This window comes from Haliotis rubra, unplaced genomic scaffold (genome assembly GCF_003918875.1).
Source record: "Haliotis rubra isolate DU_JTF1 unplaced genomic scaffold, ASM391887v1 Scf463, whole genome shotgun sequence".
In the NCBI taxonomy this organism is placed as follows: domain Eukaryota; kingdom Metazoa; phylum Mollusca; class Gastropoda; order Lepetellida; family Haliotidae; genus Haliotis; species Haliotis rubra.
Window position 1 is genome coordinate 293,679 of NW_025767150.1, and position 25,302 is coordinate 318,980.

General features: G+C 40.1%; 1 protein-coding gene across 4 annotated transcripts in view; it reads left to right on the forward strand.

Annotated features, from left to right (window-relative positions):
* The window catches only part of LOC124290365 (dystrobrevin beta-like), a 199,838-nt gene that overhangs the window by 57,995 nt on the left and 116,541 nt on the right, over positions 1–25,302 (forward strand). For 2 of the 4 annotated variants that reach the window (XR_006901905.1, XM_046727072.1), the window contains exon 2: positions 6,108–6,514. The exons of the other annotated variants lie outside the window; for them this stretch is intronic. Coding sequence is in view for 1 of the 2 variants with exons in the window: in XM_046727072.1 (XP_046583028.1) it covers positions 6,439–6,514 (76 nt within the window). In the remaining variant the exon portion in view is untranslated. The remainder of the gene's footprint in view (positions 1–6,107; positions 6,515–25,302) is intronic. 4 annotated transcript variants of the gene reach the window in all.

Consider the following 25,302-nt stretch of genomic DNA (forward strand, 5'->3'; position numbering starts at 1 on the left):
ACTTAAATGATTTATATATAAAGCATCAAAGCGAGATAAATAAAAAAATCAGCCCTCTTCTGCAACAGCAATACATTGCAATGTGGAAGTAATTTGTAAAATGGAAAGCGACTGAAACAGAATGATTAATTCTTTAGAAAAGTTAAAATGAAAGCCTGGGTTTAAAACACAAATGATTTTTCAAGCCCTGAGGGAAGGAATGATTTGGGTGATGTCCAATTTGCCAACAGTAGCCATTGTCGATGTGTGTTGTATGTTAAAGAGAAGGGTTGTAGATCACTGACAGATCGATATACATGGTGTATGTGTAGCTACAAGACTGGGTACTTGGTCGGATCTGTAACCCCATTTAGTCATAGTATACTCCTTGTGTAGGAGGTTGAATCAATAGCGAGGCCGCGGTGATGGTGAGAAGAAACCAGTCTTGTCTGGAAAGTTTTGAAGTTGGAAATACAGTTGTTTGTTACATTTTTTTTCCAGATAAATATGTTCATAGTAAAAGTTGGTCATGTTTGAAAACCCTCAAATAGATTAAATAGGGAAAAGATGAAGTGTGGTCGATATGATGTAAACTCTGAGGTCTTATTTGGAGATGCTGAATATGAACAAGGAAAGACGTTAAGAAAACCCACCGTGGCTTCTACTGGCTGAGTGGTTTCATTGCTGACTTTGTGGGTTGGCGATTAGGTGCGTGGGCCTAGATTTTTGAAGCTCTCTTAGCGCTAAGATAGTTGTGGGTGTGTGGGCCTAGATTTTCGAAGCTCTCTTAGCACTAAGATAGTTGTAGGTGTGTGGGCCTAGATTTTCGAAGCTCTCTTATTGCTAAGATAGTTAATGTTAATGTATGGCACTTACGACTATCTTAGCGCTAAGAGAGCTTCGAAAATCTAGGCCCTGACTCTGAGAGTGAGGGTTCGAATCTTGGATGTCACTCAGCCTAACAAAAAGTACTAGAATATGTGCTTTACTGAAAACGTAATCCCCAATATAACATATGTTACATTTGATCACTTTCTATATGGCATTGTGTATTCATATCCATAACTGGGTTGATAGGTCTTCTTGGAGTCGTGGGGACTCAGGGCATATGCATTTTGAGAGTCCATTTCCAAAATTGGGAGTCCATCAATTTACTTGAAATCATTGATCATGGATGCTTCCCATTTGATAATGATTATGTTATAATATGTATTAGTTTCAATATCATTAGCATAATGATGTTAACAGAATGTTTATATTTTCATATGAGATATCATTACAAACTCAGAAAGTTCTTTGACATAAAATAAATTATAATGCGTCCACAAGGATGCACAGGGTTTTATTTGGGGGTACTTCATCAAATTTCTGTGTCCAATACACAGGAATCACACGTCCCGTAAAACCCTGGTTTTAAGGCAGATTTTGTCTTACTGTAATCCAATGGACATTGTCAATACTAACATCAAAACCTGGTTATATTGAGGTGCGGTTCAGGCCTCAACGTTATCGCTAGTATATTGCTGACAGCAGCATAAAATAAACAGATACAGTGAAGATTACCCAGCAATTTCACTGATAATTAGGAAAACAGTGTCAGAAGCTATCCCCTCACAGCATGTTCATTATTGATCCTTCCTGGGCCCCTTCATCAGGTCAGTGTGTGGTAGATAACATTCCCCGTCGCAGTTCACTCAGGAAATATTGGTGGCAAACCAAAGTCAATGAGATCACACACATTTTCAGATGTGGGACCCTTGATAAATATGATGAAGTAAGTGTTATGGCAATCCTATACAACACGCTGCAGGAGGCCCCTGTTAGTTTGAAATCATCATCTGAAGGTTGATGCCAGGCTTTAAGTATTATTCCGTGTACGTTTGCTTGAAGCACTGATGCTGCCTTGAGGAGGGTTGTGATGTGATAATTTACTTTCAGTAATCATTTAAACTCCTTAACATTGGATCACCATATGAGTTAATGGTGTTGTTATGTGTGTACTTTAATTGTTCACAACCTCGTTCAATTTATTTTAAATATGATGTATAGTAAACTGTGTTTTTAACGAACACATTATATGAATTTTTAGCCCCAGCCACTTGCTTCCTATTTTACTCAATGCATATAACAAGCTAAAATTAGTGATCCCTTAAGTTCATTATAATGATAGTTAATGTGTTATTAGTACACTTACCCGTGAAGGTCTGGGTTAGAATGAACCTTCAGTAACCCATGCTTGTCGTAAGAGGCGACTAACGGGATCAGGTGGTCAGGCTCACTGACTTGGTTGACACGTGTCATCGGTTCCCAGTTGTGCAGATCGATGTCAATGCTGTTGATCAGTGGATTGTCTGGTCCAGACTCGATTATTTACAGACCGCTGACATATAGCTGGAATATTGCTGAGTGCGGCGTAAAACTAAACTCACTCACTCACTCACTGTCAGTACACTTCAAAAGGTGTGTGTGGGGTATGTGTGTGGAAGGGTGGTCTCATCTCCCCACTTCTTGGGGTTTGCATTATAATTAGGTAGTATTAGAACGATTTCTTTGCTGACAATTGTGGACTAGGTTAGATCAGATGTTTATCATGATAATGGCCCCGCTGATGAATTAACGAAAGCAAGTAATTATGTGCAAATATTCTCACTAGACCAAATAATGAGAGCTGATAACAGATGAACCCTGTTCCTGACTCAAGATACTTGCCACAGGTCTCAGGTTGGATATATAGTGTTTGGTTCTGTGTTGATGCTACAAGATGCATTGAAAATGGACACTCTTCTCCCCCAAAGTACAGGGAGCCATCGGTGGCAGTTGGTGCAGACTTAACCAGGAATTCTGGAATATGGCAGATAAGCCTTATCAAAGTGTGCTCAGTTTTCTATTATCTGGTCAAAGAATGTTCTGTGACAACTCTGGCAAACTCTGTGATGGTTTATCAGCCATTTGACTCTGTTTTAATTGCAAGAATACCTCCAGGCTGGCTAAATAATTATGCCCAGTCTATTTTGGTCATGGAAGTGCCGTCTTTGCAGATTCTGATTGGCTCACATTACTAATCTGTCCGGTAGTAAAGATTAATTGACATTCTGATTGGATGGAATGGATTGACATTAAATGAAGTGGTCAAATAAATGCAGTTAGGTGATTAGATGGTAGATTGGACAATATCGTGAAAGTCCAAGTTTTGAGAACAGTCATGATTGATCTTGACTGAAGATATGTCTGTGATAAGTATATATTCAAATTATGAAGTCTTTCAAATTATTTTTCAACTGAAGTATATTCAAGGAAAAACGTTTCCCAATACCTACGATTTTTAACCACATATAGCCATTTATATTCATATCTTATGATGCACCATACAGTCATTTCAGATATGCACATTCTAATATCAAAGGCGAGGATCCTGTGCAATATGTGTACCTGTCATTAAGCAAATATCAAGTTTCAGTGAAATGTTCTTGCCAATACACAACTTGGAAAAATCAATTGATTTTATTGTTCACAAACAAATTGGTGCCTCCTCAACTGACAACTTTTAAAGTTATTGTTATGCTGGCATGTCATTAGGGGCCTGAAAACATCAGCAGTCTTATGACAGGTCGACCACAACTGAGAACTAGCAGGGAGCATACAACCCATCACAGACTCACAACAATTTATCCATTCATGTTGAATAGTGTGTTAAAGACAGAGTGGCTTTCACATCGTCATTTGTCCAACAGAATAGTCTGAAATTGCCTAACATCAGACGGATATAGAGCCAGACGACCTTCGATAGTTCCTTTCTTATAGCTAACGATAGTATTGATAATTTCCATGTGTGCATTTGCATCCATTTGATTTTGTTCACATATACACACACATCAAACACACCACACACATACCACACACACATCGAAAAAACAAAACAAAACCCACTCCCCCCCCCACACCTCACCCCATACATAGACAAGACAACACACACACACACACACACACACACACACACACACACACACACACACACACACACACACACACACACACACACACACACACACACACACACACACACAAATTGCACACACATTGCACACACATCACATACACATCACATGACCATATAACATAATTCCGTTATAACAAGCTGGCAGACGATGCTTTGTCGGGAAGTTTGTTATTATAGAATATTAGTAATGCAATCCTATGATAGTCAGACAGCAAATTGTTTTGGAATCTGAGATCCGACACAAAGCGTAAAAGTGAGCGAGTTAGTTCAGTCAGGAACATTCAAGATGTAACACAGCTGCCTGTGGGTGATCCTCTGGGCCATTGTTTAATGGCTCTATCCACACCCACATGATGTAGGGATGTACGATGTGATGGCTCTATCCACACCCACATGATGTAGGGATGTATGAGGTGATGACATGTTATCAACCAAGTCACATCTTATAACCACCTGATCTTCATTTGTTGCACCCAAAGGAATTCTGGGTGAGACCAGGTCCCCAGCTGACAACCATATGGAATAAGTGGTCGGACTTGCTGTATACTCGTGGATCATTGCTCAAAATATCGCTGGATTGTCTGGTCAAGGCTCAATTATATACAGACCGCTGTACAGCATAAAAAACCAATAAGTTTCAAGGAACTTAATGAACCATGTTTTCCTGCTCTACAATCTCCCCAAGCCATTCTGTCCAATACTCCTGCCCTGATTCAGATGCTGAAATTCAGTGTCTTCAAGGGAGGTAAGCTACAAGCATCCTTGAGATGATGCATCATGGGGTTACACTTTTGTGATTTTTGCGTGGGGTTCTGATGTGTGATCAACAGTATGAATACAAGATAAGTGCTTGGTCTTCAAAGCTTTCAAGATGGTTACTGATTTGTTAATGCTATTCAGTACTGGTTGAATGCTTATGGTGTGTTAGTCGTTTGAGGTATTGATTGGTTGTAAAGTGTGATAAGAAACAGATTCTCAAATGTGGGAAAACCCATACTGTAGGAATAAACCATTACATATTTTGAGATTTTACTTATGACGGCTCCTCATCTAAGTGGCAGTAGGAACTGAAGTCAGGTTAGGAGCTACGGGATCAATAAATCAATGTTAAGTTCACGTTTGTTCCTCTGTAGACAAATGGCAGTTGGAGGGATTTTGTGAGATTTTTATTACCTGTGACGATGCTTCAGCTTTTGAATTGTGTATAAATGGGCAGTTTCACTGGCAGTGCTGATGGAACATCCATGTTACACACTTTCATGTATTGTGAATATTTTGGTAACCTTTTGATATGTTCAACTGGGTTATCCACCATGGACTTATATGAGAGGCAAAGTTCTGATCCAAAGATATTTTGAGTGCATTGTAGTTTTAGCTCCAGGGGAAATTGTCTGTCGATGGTGGTATCAGTAACCAGTCTACAGTTTTAACTTCTTCTGGATCCAATTCAGTTTTCCGACACCTAAAGCTGAAGCTGCTTGCTGGAAAGGGACATGAGATTGTGTTGGAGGTGGGCATCTCAGATGGTCATTACTCTGTTCCCAACATATTGTTCTCAACAATGAAGCTGTATTGGAGATGGATCAAGTTTTGTGGGTCTTCATGTATCCAAGATATTTAAGTTTAAAATATTTTGACAGTGAGACTTTATCATATCAGACATCATGACATCATGTGCAAATACACATCACAGGACATTTCTTCCTTTGAAGTCTGACTCATGTTTGATACATTGCAATATCCTTCAGTCACAATTTGTGGTTAACATGTCAGTTCTGTTGTTTCTGTTTCGACTACAAAGGTTAGCTCAACTGTTAGTTAGACCACGAGGCGTAGGGAAGTTATCGGTCCACAGCTTGTTGCAGCAATCATATAATATCCCCAATGAAGAGGTTTCAGTTTGCTCGAAGACAAAAAGGGAAAACTAATTAACGTAATTGTTGTGTTGTGTCATTGTTCAATCTTATATATACATTTAAGTTTTCAGTAGATGTTTTGTTATTGAAGTAACAACTGGATCTGTACACACTGAAAATGATCCACGTATCACAGCTTCATAATCCTTCCCTCAATAACTTCTGACTTCAATATGGATGTGACCAAAATATATTGGAATCTTTCTTCATTTCAGAGTTGTTACCAATAACTTGGAACTTTTGAATTTTGAACACATGCCAAAGAATGGACAGTTTACATGGACTGTTGGGTGTTTCTTGACATAGTGTCCCCACTGCTCCCAGCAAACCAGGGTTCCAGTGTATACTGTGCTGGATCTGACCATCTGATATAATGACCTTTTACTTCTGAACACATCTTGTTGGATGTTACATCATATGTAATGATTTATTTGGAGAACTAAAATGCTTATCATCATTGCTGATGTGACGTGTGTGTGAACATTTTGTATTGAGTTACTATTCTGTGGACTCAGCGGGCCGTGACATCGAGGACTTGGCCTCAACATGGAGTGTCTCGCCTACAATCAGCAGAGGTTCGCCTCAGTCATTGAGAACATCAACAGGGAACTTCATGAAAAAGGTGAGATTGGTGTTAGATATAGGGTGGCCATTTGTTTTTCTTCTATGATCTTCAAGTTGTCAGTGTTGCTGTGCTTTTCTTTTGGGTTTTTGTCTCAATGTTTGTTCCTTCATGCTGTCTGAGTGAAGATTGTCATAGATGTGTCTATCTGGTTCTGTGTTGTGTTTCCATCTGTATGTACAGTGTTGCAGTAAGTTTTTATACTGGTACTTCATGTCTGTGAGGAAATGCCTCCTCATATTAATCATGGTGGAATCTCTTACAGCTCTCAATATTGACCCCACATTGGCTAGACGATTATGTTCAAGAAATATTGTTCACCGTGAAGTTTAGAATGTAATTCATGGTTATATTAAAGCATGTGGCAGTTTTGCAAATCTATGAAATTTTAGGAACTTAGGTAATCTTATGATGGTCAGGGTGTAAATGGGCCTAGTTGCCCAAACACCAATTAAACGTTTAATGATCAATCAGTCAATCGTTAAGCATTGTTAGGTACTTAGATCTAATTGCCTGAGATGTCAATGTTTCTTTCTTGATGTATTTACAAGTAGCTTTTTTGAGATCCTTATATTTCCCCAGAATTGTTGGTAAGAACATGGTATATCCAGTGTATAATAGAAAATGTATCACAAGTATATACAGGAGGAATTTATTCTTTTTCATCAGCATTATGTGACCTGGAGAAAAAATAGAATATTTGTAAATAATGGGAAATTACTGTGATAGAGAACCATAGCTTAATTTCAAACTACAACTTTATGAAATATGAATTGAAGCATCTTATTGTGTATTTACTCTAGTCTTCTTGTATCCTTGTGGCTTGATAACATAGGAGTGGTTAAATACCTCAGTGGTTGAAACGTTTGTACATTATGCCGATGGCCAGAGTTCCTACTTGGTGCTAGGGCTGCGAGGAATCCACATTGAGGCCAACATGATACATATGATTTATATCGGGTAATGAATATGAATATTTTTCATGAATACCATAACATGTCACCAGTTGATGTATTTTCAATATATTCAATGAAATAAAATAATGAGTTATCTGGCATGAATTTAGATGATAATTTGCTGTGACAATGACTGATGACCTCATTACTGTCAACCAAAATATTTAAGAGTGTTGACTATTACAATGCCTGGCTTGGGTATCTGCTGTTTTGCATATCTAGGTTTGATAATAACAGACAAATTTAAGTGAAGGACATTCTCTTTTTTAAAGAAGTAATGAAAATTCAACTCTAGTGTTTGTGTCTAACAAATTGAATTCATGAAGGAATACGGTTCATTTCACTGAATATGCAAGTGGATCATAACAGCCGTTACTGGTATAATGATGGGTTACTGTAAGTGTGACTGTTGGTATAATGATCACAGGGGGCTTTTACCAGTTTTACATTTGCAAATGTTGCTGGAATATTGCTGTAAGTGTGATTTGTCAGAGGGTGAGGGAACAAGTGTCCTTTAGCTACTGACATAATTATAATGTGATGTTGCTGGAATATTGCTGCAAGTGTGACTTGTCACAGGGTGAGGGAACAAATGCCCTTTAGCTACTGCCATAATTATAATGTGATGTTGCTGGAATATTGCTGCAAGCGTGACTGTTGTCACAGGGTGAGGGAACAAGTGCCCTTTACGGCTCGCTTCTGCCATACACTCAAATGTGATGTTGCTGGAATATTGCTGCAAGTGTGACTGTTGTCACAGGGTGAGGGAACAAATGCCCTTTAGCTACTGCCATACATTCTAATGTGATGTTGCTGGAATATTGCTGCAAGCGTGACTGTTGTCACAGGGTGAGGGAACAAGTGCCCTTTAGCTACTGCCATACATTCTAATGTGATGTTGCTGGAATATTGCTGCAAGAGTGACTGTTGTCACAGGGTGAGGGAACAAGTGCCCTTTAGCTACTGCCATACATTCTAATGTGATGTTGCTGGAATATTGCTGCAAGCGTGACTGTTCTCACAGGGTGAGGGAACAAATGCCCTTTAGCTACTGTCATACATTCTAATGTGATGTTGCTGGAATATTGCTACAAGTGTGACTGCTGTAAGTGATACATTCTAATGTGAGTGTGACTGCTGTTACAGGGTGAGGGAACAAGTCCCCTTTAACCACTGCCATGCATCCTTCAGACAGACAGGTTATCATCAGTTTTGTTTACAAGACTGAGATAATGCTGTTCTATTTCACTAATGCATGCATGAAATGCAGGAGTGAGAAGGAGAGGAGTTTGTGTTGACAAGCTACACAGTTATGTCACAAGTGCCAATATAAACGTGATAGAGAGAGTCCTGCTTCCACGCTGGTGGTCAGTCTGTTTGGATACTTGTGAGCTGTAGGGTGTAGCTTTACTTTGGTGTTACAACATTGTTGACTTGATGGAGGTGCAGTTGTTACTGTCCACGTCTCCTCTGGAAGGTCTGCATGCCAGTGAGCAGGACCATGCCTGTGAGCAGGACCATGCCAGTGAGCAGGACCATGCCTGTGAGCAGGACCATGCCAGTGAGCAGGACCATGCCAGTGAGCAGGACCATGCCAGTGAGCAGGACCATGCCAGTGGGCAGGACCATGCCTGTGAGCAGGACCATGCCAGTGAGCAGGACCATGCCTGTGAGCAGGACCATGCCTGTGAGCAGGACCATGCCAGTCAGCAGGACCATGCCAGTCAGCAGGACCATGCCAGTGAAGATGACCGTAGGGACACTTACGAGGATGAGTTTATGGACGATTTTGAGGATGAGCTCATGTGCAGTTTCGTGGACAGAGGTATAGACAGTTTCTGAAATGGTTAAGTTAGGCTTAAAACCAGTTGCCTGGACATGACCTTGTCTCACCTTATCCATCTTATAAGGATAGAAGTTATGTTTAAAGTGTAGACCCACAATGACCTTGTTCTCTACCTTATCCATCTTGTGCCAAACCTGGATAGAACAGTTTTCACTTTTTTCCTCAGCAGTTCCCAGGAAAGTCTGTTGGCTTGATCCCTCACAATTGTTGACTCTCTTGTTCCCTCATCTGCATGTTCCCTTTTCTTCCTAAACTGCCAAACCTGTTCCTTTCACTCATATCCCAACCTCTTTCACTTGATTATATTTCCATCACTCACTCATTCACCTCTTCCCTACTGGAGTCCCTCAAAGTGTTATACAGCTGTAACCATTAAATATTGCTGTCCCTCAAGTGTTATACAAGTGTGGGGTAAAACTAAACTCACTCACCTCTTCCCTTACTCTGCCCCTCAAGTGTTAGACTACAACTCCTTCCTGTAACCATTATATAAACTCCTTCTGTTATACAACCATTCCAGTATTTGTCACTTTATCATGTTTATTCCTCAAGTCTTCCCTACCGTATTCCCATGAAGCGCTTCTGTTATTTCATTCCAACCTTTTGTCCCTTGCCCATTGTTCCTTCAGTTTTTCCTTTTGCCTACATTTTTCCTTCACTACTACACTTATCCAAATCAATCCCTCACCATTTTTCCCTTGTCTCTCACCTCTTCCTGTGAATTTACCCTCTCTTGGCCATTTACTGTAATTATGATCCCTCAAGTGTTATACAACTCCTTCCTGTAAGATCAGACCAATTGGTAACCATAAACAAATAACATTCTATTGTTCCCAAACAAACAATATGTTGGTTATCTGCCCCAAATATAATATACTCACTAAATCCCTTATATGTCCCTCAAGGCAGTGAATGATGCAATTAGTGAAGCAAACTTAATATAAAGCTTGGCATGGATAGGAAGTGTGTCTTCCAAGTTACATGTTCCTCAAGTTTCATTCCTAAGCCTGTTATTTTTCTTTGACAAATGAATTCAAAAAATGGCAATATGTAATTATTGAGGTGATCATTAACCCCACACTTCACCACCAACATGTGACCAACACAAAAACATATATTTATGTCAAAAGAAGTTAAAGAAAGACGGATTGTATTTTGTTACTTTAGTTCACATGTCATAGTATACACATTAATTGAAGTTTCATGAAAGAATCGGCATGACAGATTAGCTTCGACACGAAGTTGCTTGAATTAAAGGTTCTTAAGATTAGGTCTTTTACAAGTACACACTAATTCACCGTGAACATGCAGCAAATCCATCTGACAAATAATCAGTTAATTGTAACTCCCTCAAATATCGTGAAATAATTTGCCTCCATACAAAAGGACATTGCAAGGGATGTTCAGTGTACATGGCATTGACAGATGTGCTGTATATCACAATCGGTAACTGGAGAGTCTTCCTGCATCAAACTCTATCATTTCAACATCCTGTTTCCACTGATTCCTCTAGTTTAACGTCACCTGTCTGCTCTGGAGGTAGTTCTCCACACTGTTGCAGCTGTAAAAAATAAACCCTGCCTCTATTCCTCAAAGAGAATTGCTGATGAAGCCTGCATTGTAATCGTGTTACACTCGAGAGCATGACTTAAATTACAGCGATAATGCAATAGGCTACATCCCAGAGAATAATGCATGTATGATAATCTCATGGAGCTGTCGGGTGCTGCTAGATTTATGATTTACATGCGATTCACTTCCACATGATTATCTTGTGAACAAAGGCATTTTACTCATGGAAAGTTCTGTAGAAGGAGTCTGTATGTGAAAGTAACCTGTTTAACTATATGTGAATTGTCCACTGATATGATATATACTTTATTGGACTTACTTCCGCTTTTGTTTTTTTTAGATCCAACTTTTTTACTCTACTCGACTGTAGCCGAAAGATGTGAAACATTTGAGTGTCAGCTGGAAGCGTTGATTGCCATTTACAATTCCATTAAGATTGGTTATTTTATGTCGCCAGTTGGCTTTGTATCGTCCAGAGTAATTTAGGAATCTTCAAGCATGCAGTGCCAATATGTGGTGATTCTGGGGCACAAAGTGCATCCCTTGCAATGTTGTAAATGCGAACTTTGCATAAAAAACCCATTAATGGCCTGTTGGTCTGCAGAAACACAGTTATGTGTCATCTCATTCAGTACGTCTTCTGTCCCAGTCAGTGTTGGTTTTCCTACCTTTGATCGAAAAGGCATGAGAACTTTTTCCAAAACACCTTCAATCTATTAGATCAGTTAAACAGAGTGAGTGAGTTGTACTCAGTTTAAGCTGCTTATTTCACTAAGCCAGCTTGGCTACCATACTGTACCCAGTCGGAAAGATCCTTTGAAAACATTTTTGGTGTGCCTGATCTTAAATGAAATAAAGTTGATGGGACTCAAGGTTACAGATTAACTTGATAGTTGGATGAGTAAATCGGTGGAGTCAGATGAATGAAGTGGTCCCGATGACGTGATTCTGTGGATCTACTGATGCATGTATGATACCATATGAATACCTGATTGGCTGGGAGGTGGTGCATGGTTGGCCCAGTCACACAATTTGCCATGCAGAATACAGTCCCTTTGGGATATCTTTGATGTTGGTTTGAATTACGGTTCACCAAGGGCAAATTTCTGGGGTGAGAGCACCATACCCATGTTTTCTTGGTTTTACCATCTAAGACTAACTTCACTTTGAGCTTTCCTCCTAAATTCAGCTTAGAAGATGTGAGATAAATAGAATCCTGTTCAAAGCAGTTTTATAACAAATTTACTCACCACTGTTATTGCTTCACATTGCCTTGAAATCATTCCACAAGGAGTGTGTATCTTGTTGACACTGAGTGACATGGGAGTAAAGCTATAGAAGCTAAATGTTCAGGACAAATCTAGGCTTCCTAACTATAATGGAGGATCCAGTTATGGCAGGGGAGGCAACTAACAGATTCAACCTCTGGGCTTCTACTTCACGCTCACAAACACTGATTTGTTAGTTAGCCCCGACATTATTTTGCAGTCAGCGATATATAGAGGTGGCATGGAGCAGGGAAACCAGGGGGGTGAACTGTGAGCAACAGTCTGTCAGGTGACCATGTTCACGAGCATAACCTCTTAGTTGAATGTAACTCCACTTATGGAGTGTTGGGCACCTATCTTAACCCATTCAACACCGCAGGCCGCTTAAGCGGCCACAAGACACCCCAGACACCGGAGGCCGATTAAGCGGCCAGGCAGTAGTCACGTCAAAATGAGACATAATTTTAGGAACCTACCTGACTTATGATTCATATATTAAATCTATCACATTTCACAATGTCTGAAAACACTTATTAAATTTCAGTTGATCATATATTATCGGCAGAATTAAAATTAAAAACTATTTTTCGCAATGTTATTGAAAACAACGATTCTCGGACACATGCTTCGGGCAGCGGGTCCACAATAACATTGTCAAAGAGCAAAGTAACGATGTTTCGAGGAATTCATTAAATAAATTGAATAAACTAATGAATAAAATCAACAACAACATTCATAAAAGTTGTCAAACGTACATAAAACATTACTATTTCCATCTTTTTGTGCGATCATGTAATGTAAGTCAAGTCACTGAGGACGGTATCCATTGCCGTAATATGATTGGCTGCCTTAGGTCACGTGTCTGATTTTGACCAATCACGACCCTTATAGCAGACTGTGGCGAAAAAATGTCATTAGAAACCAATCTTTATCCAATAAAATCGCTTCTTACAACTGTGAAAATACTCTTGGCAAGGGTACAGTGATATTGTTGATGTTCAGAGCTTTCGAATGATGCCCGACATCAAACGATTCGCCTCCCATGTTATTCATACGAAGCTTCGAAAACGGAGGTATTTTCCGTTGTTATGTCATGTTACTGAGCGGAAAGCCACTGATATCGGGAAATAGGCGACCATACATATTATTTAAGAAATCTTTTTATAATAATTTTCTGATCACGTAAAAATGAAAATATAAAAGAAAAAGGCACAGGCATGTTATGACATGTCTCAAATGGAAAGAAATCTCCATAGTTTTTGCTTCTTTCGTGGTTTATCTGGACGTTATAAATGTAAGCTTGCATTTTCATTCAAAAATACATTAATTTAAGTTGTAGTTGTATTATTTGAATAAAATTATAAAAATAAACTTCATATTTATCAACAGTAGGATTAGATCTTTTAAATGGTGTATGGGATGTAGTAGCAATAACGTTTTACAAGCTTATAATTTCCTTCATAAACATAGGCTTCGTCTATGACCTCAGAGTCTCTGGGAACTCGGTGTCATGGCAGTAAATGCCTCTGGTTGACTGGTGTTAAAAGAGTTAACCTGTGTCTTAACAGGCAGATAAAAGAGTGCTCTTCTGTGTGTGAATGAGTTAAGTTTTACTCCGCTTTTAGCAATATTCCAGCAATATCACGGCGAGGATACCAGAAATGGGCTTCACACATTGTACCCATGTTGGGAATCAAACTCGGATCTTCGGGGTGATGAGCAAACGCTTTAACCATGAGGCTACCCCACCACCATTTTCAGAAATTTCAGTTATGGTTTTTACATGTGTGATACCAACTACTTTATTCTTGAAGATGATTATTAATAATATGTGAATAACAAGTGGTATCGAAGTGGTATAGAAATTGTCAACAAAGCAAAACTGACAGTAGGCTGAGTGAAGCGTCCGCTCAGTTTCCAAAGTAGTGTTCAAGGAAACCCATAAGACCAAGACAGATATTCAAGTTTTTCTACAGAAAATAGTCACTAGCCCTAATCAAATTTCTCCGCTTTGGTTGCCACTGATTTATTCATTTGGTTTCTCACACTCACAAACTATCGATGCCGGAACAAGAATTGGTTTCTGTCTCGATAAAGGTCAAGCTGTCTTGACCTTGAGGCAGAGAGAGTATTGACCGGATTGATTGTCAGGTGAGTGTCTGCCTGGCACTGATGGGGACATCAAGATGTGAGCCTTCAGAGTCATCAAGCAGTGGCAGTTTGAGAGATGACCATAATTAAACAAATTGATCATCTGAAAATTAAACACAGTGAAACTGGGTGGTGATTTGGATATGGGAAAGCCATATTTACTGTGGCTCAGATTGCTGGGCTTTCTTCACTGGATCAAGATTGAATTGATTTTTGTGATATCATGTTATTATATAATTCTCTTCATTCACTGCTCAGTCACAAGTTTGCTACATATAAATTATAGATGTTAGTTATTATGTCGTGGCTGATGATTTTAGGTCATTATTCCATAAGGTTATTTGATAGTAGTAGTTTTAGTCTATATACTATAAGTCTAAGTGAAGAATATATATGTCAATAAATGGAATTCTATTGTCAATAACAATGATTTTGTTCGCCAAAATATACTTGTAGTGATTTTAAGGGCTAATCTTATGATTCAAATTCTTCTCATAACTTCACAGTTGTCCATCAAGATAAGAAAATAGATATAGATTATTAGGGCTGCGCAATATAACCAGTTTACCGGTATTTACCGGTTCAGACATGAAAACGATACCTATTGCGATAGGATGATCAAAAAACATGTATTTTGAATGCATTTGGAAAACTTTGTAACACTCGGAAATCTTCTGATATTTCCTTGTTTCATTTGTGTCGAATGTTATTTCCTTGTTTCATTTGTGTCGAATGTTATTTACATTTTTATTTTGTCATGATTAAAAGGTTTTATTAAAGCTTAAGCACAGTGATTTTGATGTGGTTTTGCTTTATAAATCATTAACTCAATTATAATTAGTTTTTAGTTTAAAAAAACCTTTTGCAATATATTGCAATATATGCTTTCGCATCGGAATATATCGCAATATGAAAAATCTCTGCAATACCCACCCCTATAGATTATTAAGCGAGTGTGTTTTTGTATTGTAAATTACTAAATAACATAGCTAATTAACTATGGTTAGACGTTTTGTGTATGCTGTATTTGTAGACCAGTTTTAGATGAAGTGTCAGAGGGTATATATGTATAAACAGATTCCAACCTGATCAGTGTATGTCAAGTCAGTTATTCAGACACAGTGTCGGAGAAGTATATGTGTATAAACAGATTCCAGTTTGATCTGTGTGTATTTAGTGAGGTAGTTGTTTAGATGCGATATTGAAGGAGGGTATATATGTACAAACAGATTCAAGTCTGATCAGTGTATGTTTGGTGAGACTTGATGTTAACACCTCCTGCATCTCGTCTACAAGTGGCTGTCATGTCCCCAGGGGTAGGGTTTCATCTGTGCCAATTGTGCTGGAGAGCTGATGCTCACTGATTGGATAGTCCAGCTGAGTTCTGGGAATATGATCCTGGAAGATGTTCCTAGTCAGAGTTTCTGCCAATTTGTGCTGATAGTCCTTTGAAGCTTGCAAAAAAAAATGCAGTTTGAACCTAATCATTGGTAATGGCTGCAACCATCGGAATGGTTTTGCTAAGTAATCTCAAACAGCAACTTCAAACAATTCAGAATGTTGTTTATAACAGATATATCTGGTATCATTACCTCAGCTTTAGGGCATACATGATACATTTTCTGTCATATTAGGAACAGTCAAAACAAGATGGAAGGGATTCATTGAAGAAACATTGTCAGTCTCCAAATACTTTCCTTCCATGAATGCCTACCTCTCTATAAATTACTTATTTAAATAAATGGCTACTTTGATTATGTGCAAATAAGCAAATACTTAAAACATACTGATTTCCTACCTAAGATAATCATGCTTGTTGAATAAATACATAGCTGAAAATATGCCTGCTGCCTGGTATAATAGCCTACCTGAATAATTGCCTACCTTGATAATACATACTTTGAATAATAGCCTACCTGAATAATTGCCTACCTTGATAATACATACTTTGAATAATAGCCTACCTGAATAATAGCCCACCTTGATAATACATACTCTGAATAATAGCCTACCTGAATAATTGCCTACCTTGATAATGCATACTTTAAATACTCGTCTTCCTGATTAATTGCTTCCATTGAATAAACAGATAACTTGATTTAACACCTTCCTTAAGGAATGATAGCAATATATGGATGAACAACTTGTTTTTACTGTGAGAGCGACTTTTTGATGTAGGTTCTCAAGCAAGTCCTTGATAATGGTGTTAGAAGCTACACCGAAATGACGCTGTAACTGTAATAAAGAAGCTGTTCATCCATATATTGTTATCCTTCCTTACTGCTACAACTTCTATATGCCTGTCCAAGAAGTTAATGCCTACCTCATCTAACAGCTAACTTTGATAAACACAACACATTCCCCCAACTATGACTACCTTCATGAACACCTGACTATACCTACCTGAATTAGAGCCTACCTTGACAACACCTACCTGAATTAGAGCCTACCTGGACTACATCTACCTGAACTAAAGCCTTCCTTGACTACACCTACCTGAATTAGAGCCTACCTTGACTACACCTACCTGAATTAGAGCCTACCTTGACTACACCTACCTGAATTAAAGCCTACCTTGACTACACCTATCTGAATTAAAGCCTCCCTTGACTACACCTACCTGAATTAAAGCCTACCTTGACTACACCTACCTGAATTAAAGCCTACCCTTGACTACAATTGAATTAGAGCCTACCTGGACTACCCTAATTAAAGCCTACCTTGACTACACCTACCTGAATTAAAGCCTACCTTGACTACACCTACCTGAATTAAAGCCTACCTTGGCTACCACACCTACCTGACTACAAAGCCTGACCTTGACTTCACCTTGACTACACCTACCTGAATTAAAGCCTACCTTGACTACACCTACCTGAATTAAAGCCTACCTTGACTACACCTACCTGAATTAAAGCCTACCTTGACTGCACCTACCTGAATTAAAGCCTACCTTGACTACACCTACCTGAATTAAAGCCTACCTTGACTGCACCTACCTGAATTAAAGCCTACCTTGACTACACCTACCTGGATTAAAGCCACCCTGCACCTATTGAATTAAAGCCTACCTTGACTACACCTACCTGAATTAAAGCCTACCTTTGCACCTACCTGCACCTACCTTGAATTACACCTACCCTACCTTGGACTACACCTACCTGAATTAAAAAAGCCACCCTTGACTGCACCTACCTGAATTAAAGCCTACCTTGACTACACCTACCTGAATTAAAGCCTACCTTGACTGCACCTACCTGAATTAAAGCCTACCTTGACTACACCTACCTGAATTAAAGCCTACCTTGACTACACCTACCTGAATTAAAGCCCACCTTGACTGCACCTACCTGAATTAAAGCCTACCTTGACTGCAACCCTGACTAAAGCCTACCTTGACTACACCTACCTGAATTAAAGCCTGCTTGACTACCTACCTGAATTAAAGCCCACCACACTCTACCTGGACTACACCTACCTGAATTAAAAGCCTACCTTGACTACACCTACCTGAATTAAAGCCTACCTTGACTGCACCTACCTGAATTAAAGCCTACCTTGACTACACCTACCTGAATTAAAGCCTACCTTGACTACACCTACCTGAATTAAAGCCTACCTTGACTACACCTACCTGAATTAAAGCCTACCTTGACTACACCTACCTGAATTAAAGCCTACCTTGACTACACCTACCTGAATTAAAGCCTGCACCTTGACTACACCTCACCTGCCTAATTAAAGCTACCACCTTGACTGCACCTACCTGAATTAAAGCCTACCTTGACTACACCTGCCTGTATTAAAGCCTACCTTGACTACACCTACCTGAATTAAAGCCTACCTTGGCTGCACCTAACGGTATCAGAGACATACTTTAAGTATGCTGTTTTTAGGATAGTTTGGGAAATGCATTACATAATATCAGTTGTATGTTTTCAAAAATGCATAGGGGAACGTAACTGAAGAAGAATATGTAATGAAAGATTTTCAAAATTTGTTCCCAAATGGTATAATGTGACAGAGAAGCTCCATTACCAGTTCCTAAACTTGCTGGAAGGGATGGAGGAAGATGGACGATGTACTTCATCTGGAGCTTGGAGAACATGGAAGACAGCTCCACTAAAAGCAGCCACTCATTTGATCAATAAGATATCTTGCATATCAATGGTAATTTGATTTGTGTAAGAATGTCTACAGTGAAATATGAGCTCGTAAAATATATGTGACAATAATTGTTAGAACTGGTGGGCATTGATGTTGGTTTAGTAATGAGGTGATACACGGCATGAAGCTTCTGCAATATACAAATACAGCAGCTGAAATAATGTGACAGGCTTGTGACATGTATGTGAGTGAGTGAGTTTAGTTTTACGCTGCACTCAGCAATATTCCAGCTATATGGCGCGGTCTGTAAATAATCGAGTCTGGACTAGACAATCCAGCGATCAAAAGCATGAGTATCGATCTGTGCAATTGGGAATCGATGACATGTGTCAACCAAGTCAGCGAGCCTGACCACCCGATCCCGTTAGTCGCCTCTGACGACAAGCATGGGTTACTGAAGGCCAATATTCTAACCTGGACCTTCACGGGTCCTTCAGAATTAGAGGGCAGTGGGGTAGCCTAGTGGTTAAGGCGTTTGCTCGTTATGCTGAAGACCCGGGTTCGATTCCCCACATGGACACATTGTGTGAAGCCCATTTCTGGCGTCATCCCCGCCATGATACTGCAGGAATATTGCTAAAAGTGGCCTAAAACCCAACTCACTCACTCTTCAGAATTAGAAGTTTCTTGCTGATGTACCTGTGATAACAGTCAGTGTGATTCTTGGATTTCACACATCGGATCCTGGTGCAGTTAAGGTGCTTAACTACACTGTACTATACAGTGTGTAGTGAGTTGTGGTGGTTGGATTACTGGTTTACAAGTGTGTTTTTTTCATATTTCTGGAAAGGCTTCTGACAGTGCAGAGTTCGAGTGGGAGAAAGAAAGCCCACTATTATGCTACCAAATGGTGCTTTTAGTGGGGATCTATTCCTATGATTGCATTTTCTATATACAGAGATGTCACAAATTGCTGGCATCATTCCAGATTGGTGGAAGAACTGTGGATGGGATCTTTTTAAGATATCCTTTCCTGACTAAATTAGGCTCTATGTTCGGATAATTAACCCTGAGTGGATTTATTATGCCAGTTTTCATTAATGCTCACTCATTGTGAAATCCTGTAGCCAATTATGTACAGTCTCGGATACTTATCTGCCTTGTTCGGTTGAAACTTGTGTGCAACTTGTGTGGCAGCTTGTGTCTTGCAGTTGAACTAGTGGTTTACGCTGTTTCTGTGTGATTGGCTTTCTTCACTGCTATAAGTTCACAGCCAGTAAGCATTAAACTTATACAGACATCATTGTTGTAAAATAAGATAATTCTTAGAATGCATTGGTGGCTCAGTTGTCTGAGGCGCCACAGTCTGGTATTCCCAGGTCTGCCTGACTGTGTTTATAGCTTTGCAAGCACTGTACTAGTCTGTCTCAGAGTACCTGAACCGCATTATTTGTCCTCAGCCAAACCCTATCTACAATACTAAAGCCCTAAAAATGAAGCAAGTCTTGATTTACTCAGGTTTGAAATGTCCCTTACTGGGGCTCCTTTTCAATTTAAAAGGAATTGTTTGTTTCTTGCAAAATTATATGTATTCAGACACTAAGCGTCTAGCGCCATACCCAAGTTTGTGGGCTTCATCAAAGAAGGAAATGTCTTCAGACTCCTCTTTCTTCCCACCACCACACACACACACACACACACACACACATTAAGCTGAGACACCATGATATCACAGCCATGCTCTTTAGAAGTGAGTTAAGCCCAACTCACTCACTCAGACAGAAAGTATAGAAGTTTGAGTGTTCACTTGATTTGGGCTCCAAATGAATCAAACATGGAAATAGGCTAAGGAGACTGATTGTTGATGAGTCGTACTCATGTTGAATCGGTTGAAGGATGCAAAGACGAGAAGATGAGGAGGAGGAGGACATAGTCATTTTTTGCTCTGCGGTGATGATAATTACTGTTCCATTAGGGTATCGGGGAGTTTTGTGGTGGAAGCAGTTTTTCTTCTTGTTCATGACTTAGGTTTTTTCATGACTTAGGTACAACATGTTAAGCCTTAACGTAATATCCATCATCTTACTGTAGCTCCACAAATGGATAATCATTATCTGGGTCATCACCTGGATGAAATTATGAAATCTCAAAATATAGGATTAAAAGTCATTTGATCAAGTCATGTCATATATAGAGAATACTAAACGCCGTTAGATACCAAACCATTCACTCGTTTCATAAATATGGTATTTCACGGGACATAGTTTAGTATTTTATTTATTACTCACCCAACATTAGCAAAATAATATCGAGCAAAGTACTTCTTTCCTAAGAATTCAACAAGTGTGATGACTCTCAGCTTTCCGCGAGTCGAGCCAGGTCTAATACTATTGTGACAGAGGTATTAGCATTGTGATGTCATAACTGTAAACCAGTTTTACGTCGTACGTATGGCACCACGTGATGTTATTACACAATGTGTAATAACATTGTAAAATTATTAAACAGTGATATCTTCAACGGGTGAGTAATAAATGACTATAGAAGTTGCTCAGAATTTCCCTTAATGTGTAATAACATTACTTGTTTGTGAAATATTTGACATCGAAAGTATTCCACTTTATAATTAATGAACGCATATCAGCTGTTCAGACTTCACAGCCAATTAACAATCATGGTACCAGTCTGTATAGGTTTGGTAGAGGGCTTCCATGCTGGTCTGGCAGTAAAAACAGTGCGTATACCCTCCCTTCCTGAGGTGTATGTCTGTTATATCTCCATGGCGGAGGCGTGAGGCAGACGACTTCCGCACCATGTGTGCAGTCAATCAGAGGGATTACAGGGAATAAACAGGCCCAGACAGTGTCCTCCACATCCCCTAACTACACCAAACATCCTCACCAGCTTTCAGTAGGCCATGATGTATAATTTGCCCCCAGTTAAAAGATCATCTGTAAACAACCTTTCACCCCTTGTTTTGTAAATAGATTCTACATTAATCATCTGAGGACAGGTTCATTACCAAGAGTATGGGGCTTCTGTAATAAAGGTGAGGCACTGGATGTTTTTGTTTTAAAAAAAAAGTGAAGTGTGATCATTAAAAAAGTAACTTAGCATATAAGATGACTCGGTGGAATGCAACAAATGCGAGGTTCAACTTTGTGGACAGTGTTTGTTGCTTTATGTCCTGAAGGTTGACTTGTTTCATGGCCAAGCTACTGTTAGATGAGAAGTCTTCTCTGTGTCCTGATATGCTGAGGTGGATTTACTACCCTCTCATTCAGTGTCAAGGTAGTCTGATAGTTTACTCCCTCTTCCGTGTGTCCACAACGCACCCATCTACACCTTGTTGCGATGGCCTAGGTGCTGTTAGATGAGAAGTCTTCTCTGTGTCCTGATGTGCTGAGGTGGATTTACTACCCTCTCATTCAGTGTCAAGGTAGTCTGATAGTTTACTCCCTCTTCCGTGTGTCCACAACGCACCTATCTACACCTTGTTTCATGGCCAAGCTACTGTTAGATGAGAAGTCTTCTCTGTGTCCTGATGTGCTGAGATGGATTTACTACCCTCCCATTCAGTGTCAAGGTAGTCTGATAGTTTACTCCCTCTTCCGCAGGTGTCATTAACGCACTCCATCTACACCTTGTTGCGATGGCCTAAGGTGCTGTTAGATGAGAAGTCCTCTCTGTGTCCTGATGTGCTGAGGTGGATTTTACTACCCTCTCATTCAGTGTCAAGGTAGTCTGATAGTTTAGCTGCCCATCTCTTCCGCGGGTAGATGAAGGTGTCCATTAACGCACTCCATCTACACCTTTGCTTGCGATGGCCTAGGTGCTGTTAGATGAGAAGTCCTCTCTGTGTCCTGATGTGCTGAGGTGGATTTACTACCCTCTCATTCAGTGTCAAGGTAGTCTGATAGTTTACTCCCTCTTCCGTGTGTCCATTAACGCACTCCATCTACACCTTGTTGCGATGGCCTAGGTGCTGTTAGATGAGAAGTCCTCTCTGTGTCCTGATGTGCTGAGGTGGATTTACTACCCTCTCATTCAGTGTCAAGGTAGTCTGATAGTTTACTCCCTCTTCCGTTCATTAACGCACCCATCTACACCTTGTTGCGGCATGGCCTAGGTGCTGTTAGATGAGAAGTCCTCTCTGTGTCCTGATGTGCTGAGGTGGATTTACTACCCTCTCATTCAGTGTCAAGGTAGTCTGATAGTTTACTCCCTCTTCCGTAGTGTCCATTAACGCACTCCATCTACACCTTGTTGCGATGGCCTAGGTGCTGTTAGATGAGAAGTCCTCTCTGTGTCCTGATGTGCTGAGGTGGATTTACTACCTCTCATTCAGTGTCAAGGTAGTCTGATAGTTTACTCCCTCTTCCGTAGGTTCATTAACGCACCCATCTACACCTTGTTGCGATGGCCTAGGTGCTGTTAGATGAGAAGTCCTCTCTGTGTCCTGATGTGCTGAGGTGGATTTACTACCCTCTCATTCAGTGTCAAGGTAGTCTGATAGTTTACTCCCTCTTCCGGTGTGTCCATTAACGCACCCATCTACACCTTGTTGCGATGGCCTAGGTGCTGTTAGATGAGAAGTCCTCTCTGTGTCCTGATGTGCTGAGGTGGATTTACTACCCTCTCATTCAGTGTCAAGGTAGTCTGATAGTTTACTCCCTCTTCCGTGGTGTCCACAACGCACTCCATCTACACCTTGTTGCGATGGCCTAGGTGCTGTTAGATGAGAAAGTCCTCTCTGTGTCCTGATGTGCTGAGGTGGGATTTACTACCCTCTCATTCAGTGTCAAGGTAGTCTGATAGTTTACTCCCTCTTCTTCCAGGTTCATTAACGCATACCCATCTACACCTTGTTGTATGGCCTAGGTGCTGTTAGATGAGAAGTCCTCTCTGTGTCCTGATGTGCTGAGGGGTGGATTTACTACCCTCTCATTCAGTGTCAAGGTAGTCTGATAGTTTACTCCCTCTTCCAGTGTTCATTAACGCACTCCATCTACACCTTGTTATGTATGGCCTAGGTGCTGTTAGATGAGAAGTCTCTCTGTGTCCTGATGTGCTGAGGTGGATTTACTACCCTCTCATTCAGTGTCAAGGTAGTCTGATAGTTTACTCCCTCTTCCCGTGTGTCCATTAACGCACCCATCTACAACACTTGTTGCGATGGCCTAGGTGCTGTTAGATGAGAAGTCCTCTCTGTGTCCTGATGTGCTGAGGTGGATTTACTACCATCTACACCTTGCCATCATGGCCTAGGTGCTGTTAGATGAGAAGTCCTCTGTGTCCTGATGTGCTGAGGTGGATTTACTACCCTCCTCTCATTCAGTGTCAAGGTAGTCTGATAGTTTACTCCCTCTTCCGTGTGTCCATAAGCTCTTCACTCCATCTACACCTTGTTGCGCATGGCCTAGGTGCTGTTAGATGAGAAGTCTTCTCTGTGTCCTGATATGCTGAGGTGGATTTACTACCCTCTCATTCAGTGTCAAGGTAGTCTGATAGTTTACTCCCTCTTCCGTGTGTCCACAACGCACCCATCTACACCTTGTTGCGATGGCCTAGGTGCTGTTAGATGAGAAGTCTTCTCTGTGTCCTGATGTGCTGAGGTGGATTTACTACCCTCTCATTCAGTGTCTTTCCCCACAGTGGTAGAATGTGTGAAGCCCATTTCTGTTGTTCCCTGCTGTGATGTTGCTGGAATATTGCTAGCGTAAAACCATACTCACTCACTCACTCACTCTCTCATTCAGTGTCAAGGTAGTCTGACACAGCCCACCTATCTACACCTTGTCTGCAGTGTGCTGGTCCAGATTGCCGGAGATAGCAATTTGGAAATATTCATTATCAGGTTAAACTTATATGTCAGTGCTGATGATACATATATTTGATAAGCCAGTGTTCCTTGTTGATCCTTGGTCTAGTACGTTCATGGAGCTGACGAGAACTGAAAGTTGAATTTTTTTATCCACCGGCTGTCTCTGTGTTCGAGTGAATACACCTGGGCCACGTTCCACGAAGTGATCGTAGCGCTAAGATGATCTAACTCCCATACTTTAACATAGACTTAAGGCAGTCGTAGCACTACAATCGCTTTGTGAAACGGACCCCTGGCGCTGTAAAACTGAGATTAGTGCGACAGCTGCATGCATTGTGGTATATTAGCACCACTTGCACTTTTTGAAATTTATATCAAAGTGAAATAGATGGCTGCCCAATGTATCTTTGTTTTCCTCATCTTCCTATATTATTGTGAGAACAACAAAGTGTTTCCCAGGCAACTGGCCATGTGAGTCAGACTTCATGTTGGTGGTCACAAAGGCTGAACTGATGTGACAAGATGTTATTACATACATCATTGGTTGCCGTTGCAGGCTAACAAGCAACAGAATTAGGTTTGCTAAAGGAATAGCTGAAGTTGTGGTAGAGAAATTGCTTTGTGGCACCTTGATGGAGAAATGGGTAGTTTTAGCGTCTGATCAGAGATGGGGGAAATTGCATTGTGTTCATGCTTGATAGAATTTATCTTTATTCAATTTGCAGGGGATTTACTCTGTACAATGATGGAGGCATTACTTAGCCATCAAATCATATTATGAACATCCTTATTTGGAGGCTGAAGTTGATCAAATTGGTGTGAAGTAGTGTTAAAGAAGTATTATCAGCTCTGATTGGTGAAAACATGCACAGTTTATGATTTCAGCAAGTAGTTATGTGATGTGTTTGGTAAAAAGAAGACGCCTTGCAACTACTTCTATGATTACACTGAAATGTAGAAAAGGTTGTAAGTCAGTTGCACAAACGGATGAATATTTCTGCCTCTGCGATTTTGACATAAAATACAGCCTGGGGTAAAAGTAGTGAATTTATTCCTGAGTTTCC